The following is a 12,971-nucleotide window of genomic DNA, read 5'->3' on the forward strand; positions in this document are numbered from 1 at the left end:
TGTGCGCCCCAATACCTGGACACTTCCTGGATGCTCCAAGAGGATGGAGATTTGCCCCTCCCGACTTTCCCATGATTAATGTTTGTCCGTAGCCTTGTCACAACCAACCTTGGGAGTGTTGCTGGGTTCTGGTGGGGGTCCCTCCTGAGAGAGGCCTTTCTATTCTGTGAGGTGAATTGAAGGCTGTCAAACCTTTCGCTCAAACTGGTCTCATCTGCATCAAGTCGTACAGAAATTCCTTGAAATGTCTGGTATGTGGGCGGAATCCTTTTTCAGTTTTGAAGAATGACAGATTTTCCCCTATCATTATTTTCCTTTGGCTGTGTCAATGGGAGTTTGGAAGAGAGACAGGATGGGAAGTTCAATGTGAGGATTTGAATGCCTGTCACAGAATAGAAGTCTGTCCTTGTACTTTTCCTAGTCTCTTTAGACAAAGTCCCCTCCACCTTATAGCCCTATGTATGTATAGCCCTATGTATGTATGTATGTATAACTGCCCCCTTCTCATCACCAAGCCCTCCCGTTTGGAGATACAAGAACAGTTTCTCTTCTATCAGCTCCCTGCTCCCTTCCTGGGCTCCCTATTAAACATATTTTGGATATCCTGGCTTTGTTTTTCTCTGTCTCATATCTTATGTCTCATAATTTTTTTTCCTTTTCCTCTGAGCTTGGGGAGAATTTCTTTCATCTCCAAGTCTTAGAGACTCTGACCAGTCTTTGTAGCTGCTTAGATCACCAGTGGAACCATCAACCTTCAAACTTTTACTGGGCTTTACACCCATCCTGTGATCTCTCTCGGGAAGGAAGGAGTCAAGCTTAATACACAATATCAACATGCATTCCCAAGGCAGACCTGAGAGCTGGGGGATGGAAGATGTTAAGCAGACGGTCAGACCGTCTTTGGACAACACTGTCCGTGAAAATTACCCAGGTAGCTGAGGACAAAGAAAATGCCTCTATGGCTTCTTGCCCCACCCATTATGCTGGTGATGAAAACCATGAAAATGGATTCAGCATAAGGTTTCCTATTTTTCTTTGGCTAGAGATAAGGAATACACTAATAGCTGAGGCCTCAGCGGGGGCGGATCCTTGGACAATACCTTACTTTGGATTAAATTTCTTTTCCTAAATCCCTTAACACATTAAAATCTCCTCACTCTGCCTAAACACAGTTCTCCAGAGCCCTTTATAAAACCTCTCTCTCTTTCTCTCTCACACACAGATGACATCTGACCTTTGCCATCCTACTGTGCCAGGCACCCTTTACTATTTTCCCTCTGGGTCCCCGTCTGCCAGTGCCACTGAGGAAGGCCCTGCAGCCACCTGAAGTCAACTCTGGTCATTGCTCTCCAAGGCCTGCCTGCAGCAATTGAAACTCCTTCAATGCTGTGGCTTATGGCTGTGCTTCCTCCATAAGAGTGTCTGGGCCATTTAGTCACTAATATCTTGGGTAAGTGCCGAGCTAAACAGTGAGCTCAGCTGGCCTGAATCATTCAGGGAAGACTCTGATGCTTGTGGCCCCACAATCCCTTCCACAAATGAATCAGGAAGGAGGGGGAGGCTGATTACAGTGAAGAAGGGGACTCTTTAAACATATGCTCTATAATGAGTACGTAGAAGAAAGGAAAGGGAAAACTGACAGAGGGATTTTACTAGCCTCTGAGTAGAACATACCTAGTTCTCTTGTTTGCACAGGGAGGAGAGGCTGTGATTCACTTGTTACAGAAGCGATTATCTTTGAGTTCAAGGCCAGCTGAAGTAAGTGTGTGCAAAGGCAGCCCAGGCGTATTCCTAGAGGGGAGGCCACATATTCATCAGGCTCCACATCACACGGAAACAGGACCTTCAGTGGCCAAGTGAACTGGCTTCTGTGCCTGTAGCTGAAGGAATGCACCCACATCTCCACATGGCTTCCAGGGGCCACAGCTGGAATTTCACTCAGCTTGGAGAGCAATGTCTTGCATACTCCTAAAATGCAAAAACGTCACACCACCCTTTAGGAAAAATGATCCTTGCTCTAATTTGTATCTTTTTACTGTTTTTTCCCCCCTCATTCCTCTTACATCACAGGCTGAGAAACAAATTCATAGCCCTGGATTACCTGTGAAATGACCCCCCCATAGAAGGTGCATACGCACACATATGCATATGCATGGGCAAAGGAACTGATATGGAAATGATAAAACAAAGATGATGGTGGGAAATTGAGAGAAGGCAAAAGTATGTCGACAGAGTTTTTCTTTAAACAATAGCTATGTTCATTGATATCAAATACTATGCTAAGCATGCAAATAAGTTCTTGCAACTTGTCCATACATCAACCCAACGAGTTCAGTATTATCCTTATTAAAAATGTGGAAACTGGGGCCGGCCCGGTGGCACAGTGGTTAAGTGCTCACGTTCTGCTTCAGCGGCCTGGGGTTCACCGGTTCAGATCCTGGGTGCAGACCTACACACTGCTTGTCAAGCCATGCTGTGGTAGGCGTCCCACAGATAAAGTAGAGGAGGATGGGCACGGATGTTAGCTCAGGGCCAGTCTTCCTCAGCAAAACGAGGAGGATTGGCAGCAGATGTTAGCTCAGGGCTCATCTTCCTCCAAAAAAAAAAAAATGTGGAAACTGAGGCAGCATAGCATGGAAGCCTTGGAACGAGCTCATTTTGCTTTCAAAATAAGGCTCTGCCACTTGCTGGGGAAGTTACTAAATTCTGTTAGTCCATTTGTTTTCACATAAAAGGGGGAGGGACTCTACCTCAGGAGGCTGTTGTGAGGATTAAATGAGATATATAAGATGCTAAAGGCAGAGTGTTAACATTTTAGGAGATTCATTTCCTCCTAGTTCTATAAATAAATGTTCAAAAATTAGTTCAGTCCAGTCACAAAAAATTGTAGATTTCTTTAAAAAAAAAAACCCAACCCCGATTATCTGACTTGAATGATTTGGAAGGTTTATAAAACCATAGATATAGACTAGCTCTTGAAAATGTTGAGGGAGAATTAACGGTTTCCAAGCACTAGAGTGTACTTTGATTTGGGTATTCTTTAGTTTACAAGATATCAGATTAGCCTTGATTAGAAAGATTTCACAGTCCCAAAGGGGACAAACTCATTTGCTTGATTCTGCTGTTTCTTCCCTCCACCCACAAGTCTGTGTGTAGGAGTGGGGCAAAGACGGAACTGCTGAGCCTGACTCCCACCAGCTTGGATGGCCAGCCCTCAGCCACAGTGAACTCGGTATGTGTGTCCCAGCAGGAAACACAGTGACAGGTCCATTCTCCAGTCCTAGTTGGGGGTCCTGGAGAAGAGGAGAAGGACTTGGAGAGCTCCTGATTTCTTCCCTCAGGTAGCCAAGGCAGACTAGTCTAGGAAGGAGACAGAAAGCCGCCCGAACAGGTCAAGACCAGTCTGAAGGAGGCAGACACAGGTGCTGAAGGGAGCGAGGGACAACTTACTAAGAGAGTGTGTGTACCCTGTACATGCATGCATGTGGACACAGGAAAAGAGCTATCCCCCTCCCCCTTACCATGAAACTCTCACCGTGGATCATTAAGGGTTGAAAGACCAGCAAAGTATCCTCTGACAAATGTACTGAAATGAATGGTTTCTCAAGGTAACTTTACACTGTTTTCAAAATCCCTTTCTACTCTGATGTTTCCTGCTCAAATGTTGAGGCCAATGGTCTGGTGCTTCCTTTTTGAAAGTAGGCCCCTCAGCTCATATGAAACTAACTTAAAAGTCAACCCTGAGAGTCTGAGCCTTGGGCCAAGCAAACGGCAAGTGATTCCCTCACTGTCATCCCCCACCTTCCGGAAGAGAGTGGGTCTACCCTGAGCAGCTAGCCCGGAGGGGTCAGGAGAAGAGAGTTCGTCCCTGAGCTCGAGGCATCTGAAGACTACTACTGGTTACTGCCTCTCGGGGGCATACTGTCCCCTAAGTACAGATCCCAGGGAACCTATGGTTCTTTCATTCTCTGGCCAGACCGTCTTCCTTCCACTTCCCCGACCTCCAGCACCAGGGCCCAGCTCAAGGCCACAAATCCTGAAAGGGCCAGCCAGGTGGCTCCAGCCCATACAACCCCCTCTCGCGGCGCACGCTACCCGGTTCTTGGCCTCCGCTTGCTGTAGCAGGGTGGAGTGGGGTGGACTGGGCATAGTGGTGGCTAACCAGGCGCCCCACAGACAGGAGACTCATCTTCATTACCAGCCACAGTCAAGATGTTTGTACGAAGGCCCGCTGATCTTAACAATGTGCCCGCCTGGGAACGTGGGGTGGCTGTGCTCGGGCGGCTGGCGTCCCTAGAATCGAGCGTTCTTCGCTGGGATGGGGGCGCAGGTGGGAAACCCGGTTTAACAAATTCTTCGCTTGATTCTGGGGAACATGTTCGTGGCGCCAAATCTTGGCAGGCGGCGGCCGAAACTCGCAGGTCCCGTTCCGGGCCGCGGCCCCAGTCCCTTGGCGGGGAGAGCCCTCTGCAGCGGCGGTCGGAGCAGGTGACGGGCCGTCCGGGCGGCTCCGCTCCCCTTCCTGGAGCCTAGAAGCAGCCGCTGCGCCCCGTCTGCTCGCCCTCCGTGGTCGGCGCCGACCTGGGAGCGGGGGCCCGTGGCCACACTGCGTTGCTCGTCTGCGGGAGGCGTCTGAAGTCGGCGCTTCCTGCCTTTTCCCCGGCCTGGGCTCCCCGCTCGCGCGGCGGGTACAGAGATTCCCGGGTCGCCCCGCCCCGCCCCGCCGCCCGCGCCCTGCTCGGTGCGCGCAGCGTCCCCGCCCCCAGCCCCAAACCCCCACCCCCAGTGCCCTTAGGGGGGCACCCCCATTGGGGCGGGAGGGTGGTCCGCCGTGCCCCGGTCCCCGAGTGGCGGAGAGGTGACGGTAACCGCCTTCCCATTTCCGCCCGGTCTGCAGCGCGGCAGGGTGAGTGCCAGCGCAGAGGGCTCGGTCCTCGCTCCGCCCGCCCGCGCCGGGGGCTGGCCTTGCCTCAGCCGGCGCCTTTTTCCCCCCCGCACCGCGGCGCCGCTTCGCCACTCGGGCACCGCAGGTAGGGCAGGAGGCGGGAGCGCCTGCCGCCCGCCGCCCGTAAGATGGTCCCCTCGGCTGGACAGCTCGCCCTGTTCGCGCTGGGTACGTACGCCGCCTGCTGCACGCCGGCGCCCCCTGCCCTCCGCCGCACCCCGCTTTCCCTGTCCTTCATGTCTCGTCCCCGGGCTTTTCTGCGCCCGCCTAGGAGGCTGGAGGGAGGCTAATACTTTAGGGGTTGGAAGTTGGGAGGCGAGGGGCGTCACTGGGGCTTACTGGGGGTTTGGGGAACCCGCTCCAAAGAGGGGGACCGTCGAGCGCCCAGGCTTGCCCGGGAAGTGGCCGCCTGGGCCGTGCGTGAGAAAGCCCGCCGGGGAAGGGGAAGCGGTGTGTGAACTTTAATCCGCCGCGGCTGCGTGTGTCTGTTCGTACACTTGCCCACACCTACCTGTTCACCTGGCTGCCTCCAAGCCGGTCTTCACCGGCGTTGGTGACGTGTAGACTCTGGGGGTGACCGGCGACCCACCCTCCGGCAGGACCTTGCCTGCTTCCCTTTCCTACCCCCTGCCCACCCCTGCCCACCAGCGATGGACAGAGGGTCACGGTCAGCAGCGGCACCCTCAATCTTCTAACTTGCAGAGCTCTTGAGCTTTGGGGTAGGTTTTGGATTTTTGTGCGGATTAATTGTTCTTTTAATTAACTTCCCCGGGAGACGTGGTTGAAGTGTCAGCCGAGGGCAGGAGTGAAACCCTAGACGGAGCGTTGCCAATTTCCTTTGAGTTTGTTCTGGGGAGGGAACAAGGGATGGGGGAAGGGAGGAGCAGACGGGTCTGCGGAGCCCGTGAGCTGCTCGGCGGTGGCGTCCGCAGGCCGGCGTGTTAAGTGGCGAGGGGCGCAGCGCCGCGCGCCCTGGCCGCCTCTTGCCCTTCGCGGTCGGGTCGCTCCAGTGTTGAGATAGCAAATTAACAGCCCAGGTGCCCTGGTTATTGCTGCCGCTCCCGTGAAAGGAATTGTTCTGCCGATATCCCCTGAGTTTAACCCTGAAAAGCAAGTTGCTCGCTACAGGGTCGTGTATTAGAGTGCGAGGAAAGCTATGGAGCCCCTCCCCCGAAAAGCTCAGAGCCGCAGCCTCACCCGGTTTTGCACAGGGTTTCACGAGGCGCACGGACCCGCCTGTAATCCTGCTGATGAAACGCTCGTAAAGAACCGCGGCCCGAAGGGAGGCATCCACAGAGGGAAACACCGAGCAGGGATGGAACCGGATGCGCCAACAGTACCCTATTGAAACTCACCAACAGGTGGCACGATTATGGGCCGCTTTCCCCCCCCCTCCCTTTTGCAAGATTTGATATTTTTTTTGTATTGACGGTTCTGATTTCAGATTTTTTTAAAGCAATGAAACATTACCAATACAGTAGCAGCTTCCTGTGTGCGGTTCCCTGTTGTAATGTGTTTTGCAAACACTAGTCGTAGTAATAATGAATGCTAATACTGTTGGAGCGCTTACTCTGTGCCAGGCACTGTTCCAAGTGCTTGACGTGTATTAACTCACTTAATTTTCACACCAACCTGGGGAAGAAGGTATCATCCCCATTTTATAACGGAGGAAAGTGAAGCTCGCAGGGCCCACCGTTAGTAAGTAGTTGGGCCAGGATTATTAAAGTGCGGAAGGAATGTGGATATGAAAAGTCGCCTAACTGGGGTCACTCTAGTCCCATCTCCCAGGTTTGGGATTTTTCCTTGAGGCTAGATTCTGTGAAATACCCTGCAACTTGCTGTTAAATTGGGTTTTCTGTTGGACTCCTAGGATCTCAAGGTGGCCTGAGGTTATTCAGTGAAAATTAAAGGCAGGAAATAATGAAGGTAAGCAAATTTGAGGAAGCATTGGAAAGTTGCTCCCCATCATAGCATACTTGCCCATGAAGACTGCATTCATTCATCGTGTAGTTTTTCTCTCGCCTAAGAGTTCAGCTTGATCTTTGTTTCCTTCCTTAAGAAAAAGATTTATTGGGGCCGGCTGGTGGCGCAGCAGTTAAGTTCGCATGCTGGGCTTTGGTGGCCCGGGGTTCGCTGCTTCGGATCCCGGGTGTGGACATGGCACCGCTTGGCAAGCCATGCTGTGGTAGGCGTCCCACATATAAAGTAGAGGAAGATGGGCACGGATGTTAGCTCAGGGCCAGTCTTCCTCAGCAAAAAGAGGGAGGATTGGCAGCAGTTAGCGCAGGGCTAATCTTCCTCAAAAAAAAAAAAAGATGTATGAACTTCAAAAGATTGGTCAATATGTAAAAGCTGGCTTCTACAATTCCAAAGTGTGAGCAGTTGAAACAAGTAGAGGAAAAACAAGAGTGGAGTAATTTACACCCTGAGGAGTCCTTTTCATTTATATATCTTTAAAAAAAAAAAAGCCATTAGTTCTGTGCCTTGACTAGAACTTCTGCCTCCCACCTCATTTTCCATAGATTACTAAATAGTACTTGTCAGTACCACAGGCAGCTTTCATTTGCACATTTCCTCCAGAGCTGCTTTCCTCTTTGATTTTTCTTAAATTAGCTAAAGGCAGTTCCAGGCAAATCAGCCAGTGTTCCATTGCTAATCAAGATCTAGAAAACTGGGATGTCTCCCCTTCTTCCCCACGCTGGTGGGGACAGTCTGAGAAGGAACCAGCTGTTAGGAGTCTCAGTCAGCACTCCTGATTGCTTGGAACCTGAACGTTGATTGATGTTTTGGCCGAGAGGATGTGTAGGCTGTTGCTTAAATGGCAACATTGGAAAAGTAATCCAGGTTCCTGTGGTGGCTGTCCTCCCATGTAAGGTTTCCATCACTGGCAGCGCAAACCTCACAGGGGCTTGGCACCTCCAGTCCCATATCCTCCTCTGTGTCCAGGGAGCAAGATGTGTAATCTTGGGCAAGTTACATAGCTTCTCTGTGTTTTTGTGGGGGTTTTTTTTGTCTGTAAAATGGTGATATTAATAGGGTTGTTGAATATGTTTAATAAATGCAGAATGGTGCCTGGCACTTAGTAAGAGCTTAATCGATCTTAGCGCCATCATCATCATCATCATTGTTCCTTTGAACCTCATAGAATTCCAGATATCATTCATTGCAGGTTATGTTGATTCCGTATCTGGAAGAGTTTCCCTTATCTCCCAGCTCCCACCCTTCCTAAGCCAGAAAAATACCATCCCACCTGAAAACCTACCTCATTATTTTGGTGAATATCCTTTGGCAGGTGACAAATTCAAGCGAGTTTAGGGGTTCTTTTGGACATCGTGAATTCTTTCATTTTGATGCAGAACATTTGTATTTCCTCCTTAAAGTTCATCGGTCAGTTGTTCATTAAAGTCAGCACTCAGTTCCAGTTTTCTCATTGTAAAGTGGGAATAATAAAACTGTACCCACCTCACAGTTTCTTATGAGAATCAAATGAGATGGTAAATATGGAAACTATTTAAAAACAGTAAAAGTAAAGGACTACACACAAAATGAAATTGATTTCATAGTACAGAAATGGGTTTTAAAATCCAGAAGTAAACATTGTTATAGCAGCTCCCAGAAGTAGAATGGATGTAGATCTACCGAAGGACGTCTTAGGATGCGAAGTGTCATCAGGGGTGGGTAGAGATGAAACAGCTCAGCTTCCCTGTGGATTCAGGACTGAGGGACCAGTAGGGGGCATGAAGTAAGATGTTTTTTTTCTCCATTACATGTAAATAATGTCTTTCAGAGTAGACAGTGGAGGTTGGCCCAGGACACATGTTTTCCTTATTGGGCAGCCATAATTAGGGAAAATTCACTTAGAACAAGGGCTGTAAAGGTGAATATGGAAGCTTTAGAGTTACCAGTATTTGCTTTTCCAAAATTTGGTTTCCTCAGGATAAAGTAATCTTTCTGTAAATACTCAATGTACCCTGGAAAGGAGACCTTTCTTATAGGAGTAAATGATGCTTCATGTTGCTGTGGTAACACATGAAAAATAGCCGCCTTTTCCATTAGCCCTACTACCTCTAAGGACCTTTTGAAAGTGTATTTGAACATGGTGCTATTCTTTGGGCTGCCCACTAAAAGGAAGCGGCAATGGGAAGTGGAGATTGGGTCAACCAAAGTGGGACTAGCCTGACACACTGAATTGGGCATCTTGTGCTCGGTTTCACACTCAAAACCTCTGTACTGTCTTCCACAGCAGTGCCCTTAAATCAGAACCACGTGGAAGGCTTGGTAAAGCAGATAGCAGGGCAGGAGGTGGGAGAGCGCGTGTCTGAGGAGTTCCCAGGTGTGGCTTATGCCCCAAAGGGGTGGGACCCTTTGAGCACCACTGCTCTATAGTCAGTTGCTGTTAGGGAAACTTCGGGCTTAACCAATTGCATTTTATCCTAAGTCCGTTCTGACGTTTATAAATGCCACTGTGGTTTTATGGGCCATTATTAAAGGCCTGTCTTGCGGACCAGGGCTGAGTTAAAACTCTTGCTGAGATCTCTTAATTGTCCTAAGTGTTCTAGTACTTTATCCATGGAAAATGTAACGGTCCCATGTTGTGACACTTACGCTGACCAATGCTAATCATGTCATATTTTCTCTTTTTGGATCACCAAAATTTGACGTTGTTTGGCTGCCATTTCAGATAGTTTTAATCACTTCATTTTAAAGTATGAACTTAATTCTATGCTAAAGGCTAATATGCTTCAGATTGCATCTGGATAGAAGATTGGGGTACTTTCATGGTGACTATTGGTTTGGTTTTGCTTTTTTTTTTTTTCTTGTGAAATCGCAAGTATAAAAATCTTTCATAGAATCAGGAAAGCCATAAATCCAGACTACCAGAACCAACTCTTAGGAGCTGTTCATTTCAAGTACAAGGCACATTCCCTATAGACCAGCTCTGAAATCTGGGTAAATTCTTTCAAAGCATTATGAATCGTTGTATTGAACATGACTTAAATAGTTGTTACCTGGGCTTAGAAAATGTTGGAAATTTATTGAAATGGAATTTTATGTATTTACTAGTACATTTTTGTTTTTTCTTAAGTCAGAGGAAACAATTTTCTTTCATATGGAGTCTGTCCCCTGTCAAGTTAATTCTGTGTTCACTACTTTTGCCTTTAATTTTTTCTTGTCCCGTTACTTTGAAAAGCTTCCGGTTTTCCCCCACCTTACAGTTTCTGCTTCTCAAGTGTCCTAGGTGGTTAGGGCTTCCTCAAGAAGGGATGTACACGTAACTTGTGTAACAAGCTCGTATAACTTGGTGGAACTCCAGACTGCTACTGCCTTGCCTTTTTTGGTTTTCATCTTTGACAGTGTTAATTTTTCTGGCTGGGAACCTCAGCAACCGAGTCCCGGCCCCTCCATGGCTTGCCTTGCATTAATGTTGGCTGGTGCTCACCCTCTCTTCCTTCCTAGTTTGAGGGCTCCCTGAGGGCAGAGACCTTTGGTTTTCGTCTCTGCCCTTGGCACCTCTGAGGACAGGCCAAGTCTCAGAGGAAACCAATAAGCCCTTGATGACCCCTTAGGGTGCCGAGCGCTGGATACTCCAAGTGTAGACTCAGTTGGCAAACACTTGGCCATGTGGTTAACATTAATCCTGAAAAATTCTGTAGTATGATAATAAAGGGTGCTTGCATGTAAATTCTTGCAACACCAATGCAACTAGTCTTCAGAATTCTTTTATTGTTGTTTTTAAAAAATAGTTTATGATTTAATGTTTTAATGATTGCAAAAACATTTTTCCTCTATAGCACTTGGAAAATTCAGGAAAGCATAAGAGAAAAAGTATTTTAATGACCTGTAATTCCACCACCCAAAGATAACCATGATTAACAATTTGTTTTGGAGTCTGATGGATGAATGTATAGGTAGATATTCTGTAAAAGCCTGTGTGAATTCCCATGAGCTTACCCTGTTTAACTTACTTCTTTTTGTAATGTAATTTTTCATAATAGAAATTTTTTATGTCATTTAACATTCATCTGTAACATCATTCTTAGTGGCTGGAAAATAATCCCTTGCATATATTTACTATAATTTAACTAATTTTGAAACCCTTTGGCCATATATGTTCTTCTTATTTCTCACTGTTATGAATAATCTGCACGTTGTTCTTGAGAATTTAAATTGATACGTTTTTGGAAGTCAGTGTGGCAATAGTTATCAATTTTAAGTGGCATAGGGGCTGGCCCCGTGGCCAAGTGGTTAAGTTCACGAGGCCCAGGGTTTTGCCGGTTTGGGTCTGGGTGCCGACATGGCACCGCTCATCAGGGCATGCTGAGGCAGCATCCCACGTGCCACAACTAGAAGCACCTACAACTAAAATACACAACTATGTACCGGGGGGCTTTGGGGAGAAAAAGGAAAAATAAAATCTTTAAAAAAAAAATTTAAGTGGCATAATTTGAGTCATCAATTCTACATAAATACTTGCCTAAATGTGCAAAGAAAAATATAAAAGATGGTGATTATTGACTTGTTTATAATAGTAACAAGTTGCTAGTACCAGAACTGTTATAATTATTTAAAGAGATTCCTTAAATAACTTACTTTTATATATCAATACAATGATTTACTACGTATCTATTTAAAAGAATAAAGGTTTTCATGATATATTAAATTTTTGAACACAGGTTCTAGAACCATATGTATAGTCCAGTGCCCTGGTTTGAATTGGTCAATTTTTTATAATAAGCATATATTAAATTTAAAATGTCTAAAGTCAAGGAAGATAAATGATACAACAGACATTCTTGTACACAGATGTTTGGCACATCTTTGATCACTCAGGATAAAGTCCTAGTAATTGGCCTTTTTTCCCACCAGCAGTGTGCGAATGCCGGTTCTCTTGAATCTTCCATGACACCTGAAGTTAGTTTTAACATTTGCTGAGTTGATTGGAGAAAAAGAACTCAGCTCAAATTTTGTATTTAGTATTTCTTAGGGTGAGTAAACTTGTTAACCATTTGTCATCTCGTTATTTGCATCTTAACCTTTTCAAATTTTTTTCTTATTGATCATCCTTTTCTTACAGCTTTATAACAACATCTTATATATAAAGGATATTAATACTTGACAAGTATGTCCCCCACTTATTGTTTGTCTTTTACTGTTTTATAAATGGTATTTTTGGTATACCGAAGGTTTTTATTTTTATGTAGCAGAAGCTATCAGTCTTTCTCCCTAAGCTTCCTACTTTTGCTTGTATATTTAGAAAAACTTTCCCTATCCTAAGATAAGGCAAATATTTACCCATTTTTTTATTCTAATTCTGTAGTGGTTCCATATATTGTATTGAACTATTCTATCTATAATTTATTCTGGCTTGTGATGTGAGGTATAATTCATATTTCATTTTTTTAAAACAGCCTACCAGTTAGTAGCCTGAACTGCCATTTGTGGAATAATCTATCCTTCCCTTTGTGGTTTGAAATTCTATTTTTATCATATGCTAAATTCTTTTAAGTACTTGACTGTGGAATTTCAGTTTGGTCCTATTATTTTGTATTTTTGCCCTTATGGTGAACTTCTTCCTTCATGTATTCTACGAATATTTATTGAGCACCTATTCTGGGCTGGGACCCCTTCTAGATGATAGGGAATCTGCCAAGAATGAACCCAAGTGCTGTTCTCATGGAGCTTGTATTCCAGCGGGTGAGACCTTTCCCCTATTCTCTATTCTAATTGCTTATCGCTGGTTTTTTAAAAACTTAAAAATATATGTTAACTTTAGTAGTCTTTCAGTTGATTCTCTTAGGGTCACAGGTAGATGATCATGTAATCTTGAATAGCGATAACTTCACCTCCTTCAGTTTAATATTCTGATCTATTACTTTTTCTAATCTTATAGTGCTGGTAAGAACTTTAAGAACAGCCTTTTTTAAAGGCAGTAGATATCCTTGTGTTTTTCTTGACTTACACATGATGTTTGTAGCATTTAACAGTTAAGTATGAGGCTTTTTGGTTATGTATATATGTGAATATG

General features: G+C 46.0%; 1 protein-coding gene across 2 annotated transcripts in view; it reads left to right on the forward strand.

Moving 5' to 3' along the window:
* The first annotated feature begins 313 nt into the window (after positions 1–313).
* Positions 314–12,971, forward strand: part of TGFA (transforming growth factor alpha) — a 108,950-nt gene continuing 96,292 nt past the window's right edge. The window contains exon 1 of one of the 2 annotated variants that reach the window (XM_014836690.3): positions 314–5,113. In XM_014836690.3, coding sequence (XP_014692176.1) covers positions 5,074–5,113 — 40 coding nt within the window. In that variant the 5' untranslated portion in view covers positions 314–5,073. The remainder of the gene's footprint in view (positions 5,114–12,971) is intronic. The other variant, XM_014836689.3, reaches the window with a different exon arrangement.

The sequence above is a fragment of the Equus asinus genome, chromosome 6 (genome assembly GCF_041296235.1).
Source record: "Equus asinus isolate D_3611 breed Donkey chromosome 6, EquAss-T2T_v2, whole genome shotgun sequence".
Taxonomy (NCBI): domain Eukaryota; kingdom Metazoa; phylum Chordata; class Mammalia; order Perissodactyla; family Equidae; genus Equus; species Equus asinus.